The sequence below is a fragment of the Micrasema longulum genome, unplaced genomic scaffold (genome assembly GCF_059751315.1).
Source record: "Micrasema longulum isolate JH-2025_06_02 unplaced genomic scaffold, ASM5975131v1 h1tg000859l, whole genome shotgun sequence".
NCBI classification, from domain to species: Eukaryota; Metazoa; Arthropoda; class Insecta; order Trichoptera; family Brachycentridae; genus Micrasema; species Micrasema longulum.
This window is the reverse complement of record NW_028278051.1, coordinates 853222-872261: the sequence shown is the minus strand read 5'-3', so window position 1 is coordinate 872261 and position 19040 is coordinate 853222. Positions and strand designations below refer to the sequence as shown.

Sequence of the window (19040 nt, the reverse complement as noted above, 5' to 3'; positions counted from 1 at the left end):
GATCCTGTTTCTTTTTTCTTCCCTTATTTTTAGATGCCACCTTTATCGATTCACCACCCAACATATCATTTTCATGATTACTATTTATGTTCCAAACCACTATGTTTGATTGAACATCATCGTCCCCGTTCCGCACCTAATGGTGCATAGGGTCAGTCTATTGGTATACCAATCGCAGTGTATCTTGATCATTTTTGTTACATGAAGGTAAGGTGAACAGTCTCACGCTTCAGGTACCAGTCTAGGAACTATGAAATATTCTAGTGTAAAAACACCCTTTTAAATAATATTTCATATCAACCATGGCGGGAATCGAACCCGAGACCTCTTGCATGGTAGGCAAATCCGCGGACCATTACACCACAAGGCTGTACACGATCTCACGTTTGACAGTTTGTGTAGTAACATAACCTCAAAATGGACAAGATGGTATTTGAAAATGGCGGACCGATGGGTGAGATGTGTTTTGGAATTGTATGTTTTTCGTTCATTATACTTGTAAAACACTAGTTTTGGAAATGCTTGTAAAATATTTCTATATATCCATAAAGTGGAATATTCAGCTCATTTTTTTATAAAAACTGGACAAGATGAGTTTTGGAAATGGGCGACTCAATTATAGGTAAACAAAATATGTAACAACCAAAAAAAAACATTTTTACGCCATGAAATCATTCATCGGCTGTCGTGTGTAGAGAGCGTTTCATAAACGTGATTTCTATTTATTTTTTTTGTATTTTGCAGCATTTATTATGTGCTTGTAGTTTTATAAAAAGTATTGTCAGAAGTTGGTAGAGTTTTTTTTTTTAAAATACGTTGTTATTTTTACCCCGGCAAATGAACGAAATATTTGAGTAAATACTTTAAAATAAAATCATCACATTGTCGTTGGCCGTAAAATAATTTAAAAATCGAAATGTCAGTGAGAGAATTTTGGTGGGGATGTCATTGTTTGTCTAGGTTCTTTTCAATGTTAAATATTGTAAAATGTGCCTATTTTTAATGATATCCAATTTAAAACACTTTCGGTGAAGAAACTCTGTGGTTAGTATACAATATATCGAATCAAAGTTTTTAGGTCTAGACCGTTCTGTCAGTCGAAATCTATACTTTTCTCTATTCAATCGCTATTTTTATAAAGATTTATTTCCAATCAGCTGCTGAATTAAACCGTATTACAACTACGTTATACTAGGTACATGTGTAAATACGTGTGCATTTTTTATCGCGCGTATCGCGTCAAAAAATGACAAACGTTTTCATTTCCTATTCTTACTTTGGAGAATTGACAGTACAGTACATGTAAGAAACCTTTTCAATATTGTTTATATTCTTTATCTGGTCGAGTAATTTTATGTGTGTTTTTATAATTATCATAATTTAAGTTTTATAGTATTCATTTTCAATGCCACAAAGTAGTGTTATCAAAATAATCTGATTTGCCTAATGGATTTGACATTTTATAAGATAACCTTACTTTTTTACAAAAAATAATTGTCTTCGTTATTGAAAACAAGTCGATTAAGTCAGCAGGCATTTTGTCACGTGGTTTATTACAATTAATTGTCGCATTTGAAAAAATACATGCTAAACTTATCATGTGGCAAGATGAAATCTATGTTTAAATATTAATCATAATTGCATAATAAGTACATTTTTTAAAGTCTAGCAAACCTACACTTCTGTTTGTCAAAACATTGTTCAAGGGACAATGATTTATAAATATATTTTTTATTGACTGTTCCTCAAATCTCTCCACAACCAAAATGTTTATTTATTTATTTTATTTTGTAAACAAACAGTATGTTCAAAAATATGAACAATTTCTTTGTATATTAGTGTAGGACACTTATGCACACACCAAAAAAAATGTTTACACTTCAGACAATAATTTAAATTAATCATATGTAAAAGATAAGAAATGAAAAATATGTATATAATGATAAAATTAATTAAATATCTGCTTCTCTCAATATTTCTAAGATTTTTTGCTTAAATTTACACACATTGTCAAAAAAAATATCAGCCTCAGTAAATCTATTGTTATATTGCTCGCATATTCTAGGTATTGTAGATGGTTTTAAATTGTTTTTTGACGCGTTGTCTGTGTAAAACAGAAGATTTTGTCACGTCGGTCTATATGGCACGCGGAATGGAAGTCTTTCAAGTAGATTAGGGGAAAACATTTTATTATTTTTGTATAAAAATAACCGGCTTAACATTATTCTTCGATTTCTAAGAGTTTATTCCATGGTACTGCATACTTTTAACATAGTTACAGAAGTTAAGGTTAAACCGGTAATCGACCTGTTTAAAAAAAAATTGTTGGACCCTTTCTAGTCTATTAATACTAACATTATAGTAAGGTGATCAAATAGGAGTACAGTATTCTGGGGACGAACAAGTGTTTTATAAAGTTTTTCATATGTCTCTGCATGTTTAAATGGTTTCGATACCCGCACGATAAGTCCGACCATTTATATGTTTTTTTCAGGACAGATTCAATATGAGAATATTAAACATTAGTTAAAGTGCGGTTAAAAGTACAAAGTACAATTTATGTATGAAGTTTGAAGTAGAATATTATTATTACCAATTTATTTTAAGCTTTTTTTTTATCTCTGTTACCCTTAAGAAGACAGAGTTGGCAAAACTTCTATTTATAAAAGTTTTGTTATATGTATTACAATATTATTTATGTTCAAGTGACATTATGTATTCTTAGTATATATTTATTATTATCATTACTTTATACTCATTAAATTATTAAATATTTAAGTAGGTTCAGTTTTTTAAATATTGGTCTTTCAATATCGGTATGGAATTACTTATAATTTTAAACAGGCTGAGCCATCTTAGATGGAGACTAACTTAACCAGAAAACACTACATATTAATTTTAAAATGCTCTATTGTTATATTGATTCCCTGGTAATAAATATGTATGTATATGCAATAAATTTAAAAATAAAATAAAAATGTAATCAGCGGAAATTCAAAATGTTGTAAGGGACAAAGTGTAAATTATTCAAGAGAGAGAGAAGAAATTTAAAAAAAGTAGTACTTGTTTTTGTTAGTACAGTCAAACTTGGTTATAACGGTCACGGAAATAGCGAGATCTAGTAAATAATGAGAAAACATTAGTTTACATTTAAGTTTATGGTTTTTTCCATACATTTATTCATTTTTATAATGAGCTAGTTCTCGGATATAACAAACAAAATATTGTCAATAGTTAGCACAAACTCTTCAATTATTTAAAAACATAATTTTCAAAGTAATAAAATCCAAACAAGCGGCCAATTTAGGACCGATGCTGCTGGACATCAGGATCGGGTGACTTTTATGACACTATGTAAGTGTCTAAGTACCAAATTGGTGTTTTCGTCGACAAGATTGAAAAAATATCACACACATGATGGATTGTGTCATTCGGCAAAACTAATTTTTTAATACCTACTCCATAAATGTATATTTTGTGTCTAAATTTGTTGCAACACAGAGGGAAAACAGGGCTTATGACCTATCATTGACTGGTTTAAGCGACCACACTGTGTAACATTCACCATTCTGCCTATGTTTCAACATCCACATTTCCTCAACTCTTCCATCTGTTCACTTTTGCGAGGTATAAGAGCTGAAACCTTTATAAAAATACCCAGCAATTATAGAAAAATGATGCCCTCCTCTCTAAACTTTTTTTCACTAATATGAAAAATGTCGATATCCGAAGAAATACGGTTGAGTAAAGACATTGCTCTTCCTTTAAATTAAAGGAACTTTGGTTATTTTTTTACAGTCTGGTTGACCACACAACCAAAAATATGCATTTTGCTGAAAACAGCCAGATCTAATATTAAATGAACCTCATTCAAACATTGAATGTGACATTCTGTATTAAAACATATTTTTTAATTAATGAATTTATAAAATTAAAACACTTGTGTATTTATCCACTTTAATCTATTTAAGAGAACTAGAATTCTGGATGTAATAATCTTCCCATCAGCATCCATACCGTAAGATTTTTCTAGTGCTGTAGGTGTTTTCTGCAAATTGAGAAATGCCATTTTTGTGACCAACACTAATTTCAGAAGGTGATTATTACAGTTTTTTGTATGAAAGCGGCCTGGCTGTTTTTAGCAGAGCATAGAATTGACCTGACTGCACCCGATAACACTGATATCCCATTTTTTCAAAACTGCATAACTACGTTAAATTGAAACACAAAATGAATTCATTGATCAGGGGAGAAGCGTACACGCCATTTGGTCTCATCAGTATATCTTTACGCCATCAATGATGCACACAATTTTGCAAAAACCTGATATTTATTTGTATTTTTTTCCAGATGCTGAATTCAAAACCAAAGATTAAATATTATAGTTTACCAATCTTTATAAATAATTAAACAATTTTTTGTGTGTTTTCTTTTTTTTAAACTATAAATAACTTAGCGTTGTTTTACATTTAAAATCTTTTCCTTTTTTTTGTTCACGGCAAAGTGAAGTAAGTTTTATTTATTCAAAGTAATGTCCCGAAAACGTCCAATCATGGATTCGCCGGTCTTGAAAGTCAGTCCTGTATCTATAAACGAATTCAAAAGCGAAATTTTAGAAGTGTGTAGTGAAAATGGTTCTGCCAAATCCCACCTGAACAGCCCGTCACAAGTTGAAGCAGGATCTGATGAAAATGGAACTATCGTAAGTAGATTTGTTTTTTGGCTAATTAAATATGCGGCAAGATAGCTATTACTCATTATCATATCCGCACCCAGCAGACCATAGGGAGCACACTGCGTCGGTAATTAAATTGCAACGCATCCTGTTGCATAATCACGATGGACACTTGTCGGTGGTCAAAAATTATCTCCGCGATTCCACTGGAACATCGATTAAAATTTAATAATTCCAGACTTTAACCTGTTGCGTGGCAACACCTAATATGAAATGCCATCCTTTAAAATATTTAAGTTTTGCAAACATAACAAAAAAACAAACGTTTTGCAACGTGTATAATATCTGGTAACCACGTATTCCTTAATGATAGAGAGGGTACAGAAAATAATTCTGCATTTTCTGTATGTCAGGGAGTATGGGTTTCACCCGTGGCTTTTCCCGACTGACTTCTTACTAGGAATGCTGGGCTACCAATCATTGTTGGGGAGAAGGAATATTCATTTGGGTGTTCACTTTTTTCAACTCATTGGTGGTCGCATACATAATTCTGATATTCTGAATGAAGTTGGTCTATTTCGCCTTGATAATTATCTTCGACAAAGGCAACACAGTTTGTTCTACCTACCACGATGCAAAACCATCCTGCCAATGGTTATGCTGGTAGGTAGAGCAATCGTGTTATTCAATCGTATCGCCTCGGATGTCGATATATTTCATGACAGTGGGATTACTCTTAGGAGGGCAATTTCCAAATTGTAATATGTATGTCAATTTTACATGACAATTTACTTTTTTTTTTCTCTTTTCTATTTAATAAATCTTATATGTGTATTTTGTAATATTTTGAGAATTAATTGGATACTCTGTAATGTTCTCAATGTAACTAAAAATAAATAACGGAAATAAAATGAAATGGCGTTGGTTGAATTTTTCTACTAATTAAACATGAAAAATACTCCAAAATTGAAGTAAAGTAAATTCTATTTAAAAAAATATTTGAAGCGCTAACTTTGTGGTTATTTATTATTCATTTATTTATATATTTTTTTATTTATTTTTACATAAACGGCATAAATTGCCTTTAACATATATTGAACATAAGTATGAAAAAAAAAATACATAATATATAACATAACAAAAAATTATAAAATTGCATAACTATAACAATAGTAACAAGTAGGTGAATACACATAAGCAACCAAAAATATAAAAGAAATAAATATGGAAAAGGAAAAAAGGAAAACATTATTAAATATAAAGAAAAGATTAAGAATTATATTGCGAGAGAAAAAAATAAATCAGACTTGTTTTATAACTTTCAAGTCCAGAACCAAATATATCAGCCTTGTCCTCATACTGATTACCATATCTGTGGAGCCTAGGGATAGGCATTATAATGAAATATAAAATAGATAGATAGATATTATAATAAAATAAATATAAAACAATTTGTTTTCAACCATTTATTTTTTTCTACCGACCGGTTTTAAAGCAACACACGCTTCTTTATCAAGGTATACTTATCTAATGAATTTTATCCTATTTTATTTTCAGGGAAAAAAGTGTTATGCATAGTTAGTGCTACAGACTGGCAGATAAATTTAATATTTATTCCGTGTCACGCGAAAGGGGACATTAAATTTAATTTTGGATAGTAGGTTTAAAGAGTTTACTTGATTATTTAATAATTTATATAAATAGCATATTTATTTTTATTTTGAATCTTGAAATAATGCACACATAAACATATTCTTATGTGTGCTCTAATAATAACAATGTACATTTATTTCATTTATAAGTTATATAACACATATATTTTTTAACCTTCTGTTTGAATTTTGTTTTTTTTTTCTTCATAAATGTTTTTTCCCATTTTATAATATTTTTTATTGCCTTTTTTCCTAAATGGGAGTCTGATGTTTACCTTTTTTCTGGTATTGTGATGATCTTCATGTTGGCTTTGATAATTTTTTTTCCAAAATTCTGCAAACAAACAAACAAACCATCACGCCGTTTCTCCGTAGGGGTAGGCAGAGAGGATAGAACGCCATAACACTTGATCTTGGCATACAGACCTCGCTTCCTCTACATTCATACATCTTCTCATGCACGCACGCCGATTATTCCTACTTTTGACATGTCCATCTTCAAGTATTTGATGGACTTTATCATGCCATGTCTTTCTCGGTCTTCCTCGTTTTCTGCATCCATCAACATTTGCATCGTAGATCCTTTTAGCCGTTCTTTCGCTGTCCATTAGCTCTACATGTCCAAACCAACGCAGCACCCCTTTCTTGATTCTGTCAATAATGAGACTGTGTTTTCTTATATTATACAGTGCGTCTATTTTCAGGGGTATTTTTTTTTTTAGTAGATTGGCTGTAGGTGCAAAGAGTTTTATTGTTTTTATAAATCTAGGTATTTTAAACATTTCTGTTGAACATTTTCAATCCTTTCAATAAAAAAAATCAATTTCAGTTCTTTATGTACTAAACGGGTTGTGGTCCCGTGGCTAGTGTTGTGGACCAAAGGTCTGAGGTTGCACTCCACTCTACCATAACTTAATTTTCCATTTTCTAATAGTGAGTTATTTACAACTCGTTGAAAATGGCCACCGAAATTGAAATTTTTAGTAAATTATAAGAACGCAGAGATTTCTTGAAAAAAAACAATTGTGTTAATATCCTTGATCCTGAAATTATCCACCATATAGGAAGCTTCCTCTCAAAAAATATGATAAATTTTTATTTTTTTAAAAAAAAATGTTTTTTGATTTTTATTCCTGTAAATAAATTTTACTCTTGGCAGAAATCATCCTTCTTAGGATGGATTGCCTTAATATAAAAAAAAAAAAAAAAAAAAAAATATCAAAACGGTTCAGTAAAAAAGAAATTGGTAAAAAGCTCGTAGAGTTAAAACTTTGAATACAAAAGTTTAACCAATTTATAGTTAGTTTGCTTCTCCTGCAATGGCTCATATTTTTTTTCATTGGTGGCTCATTGCCAGATGTCAATTTCTTCCAACCATCCAATGAAATTGAAGATGTTATTTCTTCACCTCTATTGAGATATAATATGTCAGTATTAATATTGTGTTTGCAGGTGTGAATAAGTAGTAATTACAACACATAATCAGTCACTTGTGGGTATATTTTTATCAACTTGACATTGTTTCAATGTCACAATATGATTTTGCTGAAACCAGTTGAATCCACTTTTAATGTTTTCTTATTAGTTTACAATACATTTCAATCAATCAATCACTATTTATACAAATAAATAAAAACGAAATAAATCCTTCACAAATTACTTACATAATTTATCTTATTTTATTATTTTGTCGGTGTCCGGACAAACCTCTCTTTTAATATCCCAAGGGTAGTTTGCTAGCATGTTTTTATTCCATTTTCCCTTGTAGAGTGATTCAACGTAGCTGGTATCTTACTGAAACTATCGTCTTATCTTCCCTTTCCGCACCTAATGTTGTATAGGGCATGGCGTTGGTACACCAATCGCAGGGTACCTTGATCTTTTTTGTTACATGAGGGTAAGGTGCTATGAAATATTTTAGTGTCAAAACACCCTTTTAAATAAGTATTTCATATCTAAAAAACTTGGACAAGTTCAAAATATCGTTTATTTATTTTATTTGCATTTCATAAACTGCGATGTAAGTGAATTAAACCTTACTGCTTTCATTGCCCCTTTCACCGTGAGTTTGAAAGGGTCAATGAAATGAGTTTTCATGTTTACTCAATACTACACATGGACCCAATAAATCAAGTCGTTTTTCCTTACACGGGTGGTAATTTGATATCATTATTTTCTAAGTAAGACAGGAGAGGACTAAAAGGAACATTTTTTATTTGGCTATTAATTATTGTTTTCTTATTATGAAACGCTTTTTTAATTTCTAAGATTTCTAAGTTGTCTAGTTTTAATATTTTATTTTTCAACATGAAGTACTTTTACTCCAGTGTCTTTATTGAAGTTATGATTATTTTATATCAGATGATTTGCGAATTCAGAAAAAATATTTCAAATTAATCACTCTCTAGGGGGTAGAGAAGATTCAGAATATCACCACTGGAGGCCCAATTACAGGGGTGAATCACAGCCCAGAACACCGAGGCTCGAAAAAAATCACATGAAATTTTTGCGTTCTCACCGGGAATCGAACCCGGAACCTTCCGTGCGTGAGTCAAGCGTCTTGACCACTTCACCACGAAGGCCGCCAATCATTGTCGATCGGTGTTATTAATTTGTTTTCAATGTCGCGATATCGCGTCAATGTCCCCGGGCCCCGATTACAATGGGAAGTTAATATTTATCTTCAATTTTATCTACAAAGTAAAATTAAGTTTTCTGTATGAAAAGCAGAATATGCATACATTTTTTTCTTTTGAACGTGTTCAATTATAGGTTACCGATGAAGACACTTTAAATGTTCATGCAAATATACTTATTTTCGTACACAAATATAGTTTTTTTTAACTTATTTCTATAAATTTATTTCGTAGAAACTATTCTATTCTCATTTATGTTTCAACACCACATTTACTCTTATTTATTTATACTTTTACAATGTTTGTATTATTTTTTTATACAGAATAATGTTCCCTCACTGGGGTGTCCCGTGCCGAGGGAAACATTTTACAATAAGTGAAACATGCCTTAAATTAGTTATTTAACAAAGTTAACACAATAATAAAATAAAAACGTCATTAATCTAATTAACCTAATTATCATTAATCACCATCATCCATAAGAACAATTAGTAAGTATTCACAGTATAAAATTGCTATTAAGAAATGGATAGTGGAGGTGGGTCGCGCACGGATCGATGAGTGGATCAAGCCAAATAGGTAAAATGTGTGTACTGTTTATGAAATTTGTTATATTGGTCTATATAAATTGGCTATGTTTTTTATGATTATTTTAATTTCTTATTGTTTATTATGTTAATGATAATTAGGTTACTCGGATGAATTACGTTTTTTTAATTATTATTATTATTATGAACACATCCTGTGGTCTTGTCCCTTTCCCCTTCTCTATGATTACCGAATGGAGCTTCTCGCTACTATCCGTGGCCCTGTTATAAGTCCTGTCGGAAATACAGATCTGGTGGCTTCTAAAAAGAATTTCAAGACTTTTAAAAAATTTCGGCTAATTGATCATGTCCAATCAATTTAATCCCAGTCAGTGAAGAATTCACTTCCCTCTCTTCTCAATCCAATGAAGTAAATATTATGTACTTCTGGATTACTTTCTTTCAGCACAAAGATGCTAAGGCTATTTTCTCGTTTGACAACGAGCAAATTTTCCGTGTATGTGGGCACCGCCAAGGAGACTTATGTCCTCAGATGCGGTGTGCGGTATGTGGTGGGCAAGCTATTATTATTATGTTAACTTTGTTAAATAACTAATTTAAGGCATGTTTGACATTTTGTAAAATGTTTCCCTCGGCACGGGACACCCCCACATTATTCTGTATAAAAAAAGAATACAAACAATGTAAAAGTATAAATAAATAAAATAAATAAGCATCTCTCTGTTAACCCACTGTAAACGGGGCCCAGAATCGCGTAATTACAAACATTTATCATTTATATTGTAGGAGCCCACCTTGCTCCATTATTATTTAATTTTTTTTTTAATGATATTATCAATGTTTTTCGAAATACAAAATTCTGGCTTTTTGCTGATGACAACAAGGTACTTAAACTGATTGAATCTCCCGATGATTGTCTTCTTTTTCAACATGATATTAATTGTTTTAGTGAATGGTGCGACATCAATTGTCTTCAACTTAACATTGACAAATGTAAAATAATATCTTTCTCGCGACGAAAAAAACCTATACAATTCAACTACAAACTAAAAAATACTTCCCTTTCAATGGTTTCGTCAATAAAGGATCTTGGCCTTACTTTAGATAGTAAACTCTCCTATCGTGAACACATTGATAATATTGTAAACAAATCTCTCAAACTTCTCGGTTTTATCAATATAGTGACGGCGGACTTCAAAAATATTAATACCATCAAAACTCTTTATTGGTCACTAGTTCGACCCCATCTAGAATACGCATCTCCTATTTGGTCTCCATTCTACAGGACTCATATTGTCCAACACCGTTTTCTAAGAAAAGTGGCATGGTTGCTCGGATTACAAAGGGGTAATTATTCCTATTTTGAAATAGAGCAATCTCTTAATCTGTCTTCATTGGAGAGACGTAGAACTGAGATGGACCTTACATGCATTTTCAAAATACTTAATGCTTTAAGTGATGTCCCATCTCTGTTGCAATCAATTTCTTTTCATGTTCCCAACCGTGTCACCAGAAGTCAAAATCTGCTATTTATAAAATCTTCTAAGAGCAACTTTGGTTTTTATGCCCCAATGTCCAGAATGTGTAGTTTAGTCAATTCATCACACGACTTGGAATTTTTTGGGATAGATCTTCCGGCTTTTCGTAGATCTCTTCGCGACTAAACAGTGTGGGATGAAGTTGGATTGGCATGGTTTAGCTCAAAGTTTTAGGTCTTTCGTTTTTTTAAATATATTGTATACAATTATTGTTTTGCCCTTGTTTGTCTTTGCTAAATAGTTTTATGTTCTTTTTGTTCAGTTTCTTGCATTTATGTTTCTTCATGTAACTGTTGTAATTGGCTTAGGCCGTATAAATAATAAATAAATTAGGAGGAGCACACGCCCGAACGGTGTAGTAAAAAGTATGAATCCACAATTAATAAATACTTATACTGGCGTGACCCGAATCATCGTATGATTGTCACGTGGTAACAAAGTCCGAGCTTCGTACTAATCGTACTTCACACATCGTGCAATCGAATAAATTCGTCACTATTATATGAATTATGACGCACTATTATTCATGTTAAAATTAACGACTGAGTAATCAAATATATATTTTTTTGTAATTTTATTACGTAACTACAGTCGAACCTGGATATAATGATATATATATTATAATGGACTCGGTATTGATGTAGACATTTTTAACTGCACGTTGCATTTATACAGAAAATTTCTTCATGGGGTCGAATATTTGGGATAGTTGCTGAATGATCTTGAGTGGTTTAAGCTATGTGCCCGTGCCGCATGTAATGTATATGTTTGTGTATGTTTCATATGTGCGTTTATGTGTGTGTGCGTGGATGGCTCGGAGTGCGCATTTGGTATTTTTATTTATTTTAATTTATTACCAACGATAACCTCCATGGAAAACGCAAATGTTAACAATTATTATTTTCTCACTTGAATTTCTTATTTGTTTATTTTTTTTGTCACATTAAATATTTATATCTTTTGCATAATTTATAAAAACTTAATTGGTCTTTTTATGTTAAAAAAGTTGTTGTTTTTCGTACTTATTATGTATGAATGTATTTTTTCTGAATAAAATAAAACGAAATAAATAAATAAATTAAGAGAGCCCAAGGGACCGGTACATTTTTCTTTTAGGTCTCTTTATGTGCATGCTTTTTTAACAGAGATCTCTAAACAAAACCAAATCTCGAGGCAAACATCTCGCCGCGAAAATTCGTACGATTTACCACACACGCTCATCATCATTTAATGTCCGCTCCCTAGTTGGAGCATGTGGTGTCCACGAAGATCCTCCAGGCATCTCTGTCGGCTGCCAGCTCCTATGCATCCCCCCAAGTCAGGTTCGTGTCTCGTAGTTCCGACGTGAACTGCCAAAGAACAGTCAGCAGTGGATGTCGAGAACCTGATGCCTCCGCTTGATGGCAGTTGTTACCGGAGTTCGCTGCGTCCGTTCAAGTCAAACCACAGTACACCCGAGATTCTTCTGAGACACTTATTCTCAAAACTCAGTATTTTGCTGTTTTAGTCCCCTAGTGAGGTGCCACGATTCGCATCCACAGAGGATAATCGGTGTTATGCAGGCGTAACTCACGCTAAAGGACACGATCTATTGATCGCTTACGCTGACTTACGAAGCAGAAAAAAATTCAGGCGCATGCACATAACAACCTGTCAGAACTTGTCAGCCCGTGCACAAGCAGTGACGCTGCGGCTACATCTGCAATCCAATCGCTCTTTTATAGAGGTCACGGTTTCGGTTCTCTCTTACATAGAGGTCAGTTCAGATAGAACGACTCTCTTATATAGAATTTTCCCCGCTTTCTTTTACATAGTTTTCGGGAGTCAAATGCCTCCACTGGCGGGTTGTTTCTCTTTTATCCAGGTTCGCGACTGTATATTGGACTATCCATAATTATTCAATTTAATCAACATTCACATACCAAATCCCGGCTCTACGGTAAAATGTTCGGTTTGTTGTAGTAATATTGATTTTAGTAAAGTTAAAAATCTGAAACCTTTATTGTTGTGAAGAGATTCATCTGATCGAATTATTTCATAATCATATTCTATATAGGCAACGCCTGAAAACAATTTTCCAATTTTTAAACTTCTTCTTGGACCAGGACTGGTATTCCAAACGCTCTCGCGGCCGTATTATCTCGTGTATTTAGACACAAAATACAAGAGAAAAACAGTTTTCTCGTGCCGCGAGAGTGGTTCAGAATAGCACCCCTGGTGGTTTTACAGTAACGTTTCTGAACCACCTGTTGATAAACAGTTTTTGCTTCTGTTTTTGTAATTGAAATTTGGTCATGAGGCTTAATGACAATATCCGACATGAGCCGTCCGTATAATTTGCCAAACTCACCATGAAAGGAGCAATGAAAGAATCAAGGTTAAGTTAAATAAAAAACGCGGTTTATGAAATGCAAATAAAATTGATAAACAATATTTTGAGCCTGTCAAAATTTTTGTAGATATAAAATATTTATTTAAAGGAATATTTCGTAGTACCTTACCATAAAAATGATCAAAAATTAACAAAAAAAAATTCAAGATACGCTACGTACCAAAGCCGTGCTCTTTGCACCCATTAGGTGCGGAAAGGGAAGATGAAATTATATTTTGTGTGCATCCAAATGTTGCAGACAAATCGTCGCTTCAGTTCGTTTTTGTCCAACAGACCAAAACACAAATCTGCAGAAATAAAGCTTTAAAGTTTTTAAATAAATAGGCATAAATAATGACCACAACATAAGACAAAGTTTGTTTAAAAAACCATTTTTTATTTTATTTTTTAATTTTAATTTTATAAATAAAGGTTTTATCAAAACTTCTGTACGCTTAACTCAATTTCGTTAAAAATGGTTTGTTAGACAAAATCGAATTAAAGCGACGAAATGCTGGATTTATTGAGATTGGTTCTTCCCGTTGAAAATAATATCAGTTTTGATACGGTTTCTGAAAACTAAAAATGCCGATAGAAAGTGTATGCTATTATAGGTATTATGATTGCCAAATTACCGCGCTGTGTTAACTCGGTTCCATCACGCTATTGCATTTTACAGTATGTAGTTGTTCGCTGTTGTTAGAGTAAACGGTACTTAAATCGTGCGAATAAAAATTTCATTGGTCTAATTTCATATATTTCGTCAGTGATAATAATAATCATTACTAACCATAATATACAATGTCATACATACAAAAATAATAACAAAGGTGAACACAGTCAAATGGCGGACTTATTGCCACTTGCAATTTCTAACAGTCTAACCAAAACTAGGGCGTTTTTCAAAATGCCTTTTAATCGTTATAATAATTTAAAGAGAAATATCACATACACAATAAGTTTTTCTGGGTTATTATGCCGTGTGTCGTTCGTACTCTCTACCGACGTTTCGGATCGCGTTACAGCGTCCATCATCAGGGTTGATGTTATTTGTGTATAAATATGTGTTACGTTAGGTACTTAGAATTTTTACCGTGTCGTAGTCGTTTTTGTGTGATGTTATGTATTTGGGACTTGTACCGTGTCGTAGTCGTTTAGATTAATGTCATAATAATAACATCACACAAAAACGACTACGACACGGTAAAAATTCTAAGTACCTAACGTAACACATATTTATACACAAATAACATCAACCCTGATGATGGACGCTGTAACGCGATCCGAAACGTCGGTAGAGAGTACGAACGACACACGGCATAATAACCCAGAAAAACTTAATGTGCATCTTAACGGCCGTGAAAATCTAAGAAGTTTAAATATCACATAATACGAATACCGATAAAAATGTATTAAATGGATTTAGAATAATTAATTGTATTTTCGTAATCAATATGGATATTGTGGAGAAATGTCTTGATACGTAAATGTAAAAAAATACATTTAATAAAAATACATTGCTAGAATAACGCGACGTGTTCGGCCTTGGTTGTTGTGACGTTAAGATTGGTGGTAATGTTCGAAACAAATTTCAATGGCCAGGAACAAGTAAACATAAATCGTGACGTATTAGGGGCGTGGCCAATGGAATGGCAGTTTTGCGAGAATTAAAAATTTAAAAATATTTTTTTTTACTAAACAGTATTTCATGGACTTTTATTAATTTAAAAATATTTTTTTAAAAAGTGATATTTCCCTATTCTCAGTGTTAGAAGTGAGTCTATTTTGTGTTACAAAATAATCTTAATAATCTTGACGTCACAATTATCAATGCCATACATGTCGCAGTTTTCTAGGAACATATTTTTTTTTAATTTACTTTTTAAAGTTACGTATGAAAACATTTCTCCGCAATATCCATATTGATTTTGAAAATTCAATTATTAAAAAAAAAACATCTGTATTCGTAGTATATGATATTCCTCTGTTAGGAACTTTTACATCATGAGGCCGACTAATCTACACTCCATGTAAAATGGGCCTAACACTCTTAATTATCTAAAATATTCGCCAATTTACGAAGCGGCTAAACGTGGCTTGCCAAATTGTAAAATGCCAAGTGTTGACGATATGGCTTATCGCCGATTTGCCGTTTTGTAATTTAGCTAGTCAATATCGTGAGCATACAATGTTAACTGGCCAAGTCAAAATTCTTGTTTGCTGGCAAATTTAGATTGAAGTTTTTGCATATACACAAACTCTTAGTTTTGCGATTTATTTTGACTTGGTCAATATTTCCTGTATGGTCATAAACTGACACCAGGCCAGACGGTCAATAAGGAATAGTATTTAGGCGTATTGAAGCATTTGAAAGAATATTTGTCTAAAAATGCCAGATATATGGAAAGGATAACTCTTAGTTTCAATCACGATTTCGCCGTCGCGCACACCTCTTCTAGTACGCGATTATTTGGCCAAAAACAGCCTAAAAGTCGTTACTCGTGCACAGTATTAACCTGATTTGGCTCCGTGTGACTTTTTCCTGTTGCCTAAATTCACTTCGCGGAAAGCAAAAAGAAAATTCGCGGAGGGAGTTGAAAGCCATTCCGAAATCGGCATACGGGAATTATCATAAAGATTGGAAAACACGTTGGCGTGTGTGTATGCCTCTAATGGTGATTACCTCTGGTGATTGGTGGTTTTTGTGAGGAATTCAGTATTATGACGAGAAGTAATTTCGCCTGAGTTCGATAGGGATCTTTTTAGGATCTGTGTTAGGATTTTGCCAGTAGTGTCTTGATAATTTGATGTTTCTCTGTATTTGGTATATATACGTATTGTTTTTCTTGTTGCTTGAGTGCATGTTGTACAGGGCAAATTATTCTAATGTTTCCTATATGTATTTGGGTTTTGTGTCGTTGTTTGGTTTGTTTGTATTACTACGTTCTTCTTCCTTTCCGAGGCGGGATCTGGAGCGTGCGGCCGCGGTCTCAATTTGAAACTAACACTGTATTCCTTCTCTGTCATACTGAGAAATTAGAAAAAGGTGATTGTGCTGACCACGTGTATTTGATTGATCACAAATTGACAATACTGCAGTGAAGGGGTACAATGAAAGCTTTTAAAGTTTCTTTGTTTTGTTATTTCCGCGGTTTGATTGTAAAGAAATACTACATTTTCGCTCAATTAATTTTAAAAATATTGATATTGATATGCGAAACTGAAGAAAGACTCAAGTCTTCATGAACAGTTTCGGGAAAGGGGTGGATGCTTTCATTGTAATGGTGATTACTTTGAAGGGGATACAATACATATTGATGAATAATTCAGCTAAAGTTGTTTTTTTTTTACAAATTCTGGGTCATATTTGAACATACGGTATATAATTCACCACTGTAATTGGGCCTCCTGCCCTGTTGTGTAGTGTAAAACAAATAACAATTAGTTGACTTGGTAATTTTTTTAATAAGAGATTCCATCCAGTACTAAAACCTGGTCAAAAAATCTGAAAATCGTAAAATTTGACTTGGCTACTTCTGTATGCTCGCGATATGTATTCCGGCTAAAATAAAAATTCGGCTTCGACGTTTATAAGTAGGTATTTCTGTGTCTAGAATTTTATTTAAATTTTCACCGAAATTCCTAATTGACAGGCTAATAGGTAACACCACGTTGTATTGGCTCATAAAATAGTCAAAAGCGTCAGTCTTGTTAATACTGACAGCGGCAAATTCGAATGTTGTTATTTTTATTAATTTACCTATTTACACGAATACATTTTGAATATTATATTTTTGTTTTGTGATGAGTGATCTTTACTGACTTCCGAACATGTTTTTGGCTAACGTGTGGGGCCTGGATATACCTTCACAACATCCATTTTCGGTGCATTCGTGGAGTGGTACAGATATCGTAAGTTAGTTCAAGGTTCTAGTAGTATAAGTTCACTCATTTCTATCATTCATCGAGCGGTAAGAATAGCGTAAGTTAGTTCAAGGTTCTAGTAGTATAAGTAGACTCATTTCTATCATTCATTGAGTGGTAAGAATAGCGTAAGTTAGTTTATGGTTCTGGTAGTAAAAGTAAACTCATATATATCATTCGTTACATACGCACGCACACATTTAATAATGTACCATAATTTTACATGTATGAATATTATTTAGTAACTTCTGTCTGTCTTTCAACCTTATCTTTATTTTATAATTTAATTATTGTTGACTGTATGTTTCTATAAAATAAATAAATTATAAATATTGGTTTCAGCTATAAGCCCGCCTAAATGTATGTGTTTTTTGTACTTGGAAGTTTTAAATAGGTATTTAAAAATACTATTAAAGCTGATTAAAAAGACTATTAAAGACCCGAATGGACTGTAAATCCTTTTATATACAGGGTGTTCATTAAACCCTGTCACATCTGAAACCACGATAATCAGTATGAGCAAGAAGACATATTGGCACATTAAAATATTTTTTTAGAACGAATAAAATTTACAAAAATAAAATATTAAATAAAACAATTGGTTGCTTACTTCTGCAGGGGAGAAACGAGGAGGGGGGAGTCTGATACACTGTCAACCGCGCGGCCACGCTCCCCTCGCTTTTCCCCTGCAGAAGTCAGCAACCATTTGTTTTTTTTTTAAATATTTTATTTAAAAAAAAATTCTTCTTTCTAAATATTTTTTAAAAATATTCTAGTATGTCTTCTTGCCCATACTGATCATCGTGGTTTCGGATATTATAGGGTTTAAAGAACCCCTGTATACACTCTTGATCGTGTAGCCACCCTCTTATTTTGCTCTCCTTACGTAAAATAGTTTTCACGGAAGAAAAGTAAAACAACGTAATCGACTTAAATCTTAACATTGGCGCCCGTCTTGATCTGATAGTAAAATAAAAAATCTTATCTCATTAATAAAAAAAATAAAATATTCTTTAATCTTCAAAACAGCGGATATTTCTTTAAATCAATCAATCAATAGGGTCACGCGTTGTCCAGGGTTGGCATAAATCATAATTTTCAATATCTTTAATTTTAAAATCAATGATTTGATTAATTTTTATCACTCTTTTTTTCATATTTTTGTAATGATTTATGATTAGATAAAAATTCCAGATTAGTTTTTTTTTTAATCCGTCATCTCTACATTATTGATTGAATAATAACTTGATACACGATTAAATATACAATTATTTTTTTATTTAGTACTTCCCAAGAATACATTATATGTATTTTTATTTATTTTATTTATTTATTTTATTTATTTTATTTATTTTATTTTATTTATTTTATTTATTTTATTTATTTTACTTATTTATTTTATTTATTATTTTTTTATATGTATTTTTTTCATTTTATTTATTATGGTTTACAAACAATAAATAATACATACGACAGAAAGTGGGGGGACATCGAAGCATTGGGATATCGAAGCATCGGGACTCTACGTAATAATTATTTTATTTTATTTAATGCATATACGGCTTAAGCCAATTACAACAGTTACATGAATAAACATAAATACAAGAAACTGAACAAAAAGAACATAAAACTATCTAGCAAAGACAAACAAGGGCAAAACAATAATGGTATACAATATATTCATAAAAACGAAAGA

The 19040-nt window shown here is 32.2% G+C and overlaps 1 protein-coding gene across 1 annotated transcript in view; it reads left to right on the top strand.

The window, feature by feature from the left end:
* Nucleotides 1–918: 918 nt before the first annotated feature.
* Nucleotides 919–19040, top strand: part of LOC148278578 (choline-phosphate cytidylyltransferase A-like) — a 97204-nt gene continuing 79082 nt past the window's right edge. The window contains exons 1-2 of the mRNA XM_088231196.1: nucleotides 919–1044; nucleotides 4351–4702. Coding sequence (XP_088087322.1) covers nucleotides 4532–4702 — 171 coding nt within the window. The 5' untranslated portion in view covers nucleotides 919–1044; nucleotides 4351–4531. The remainder of the gene's footprint in view (nucleotides 1045–4350; nucleotides 4703–19040) is intronic.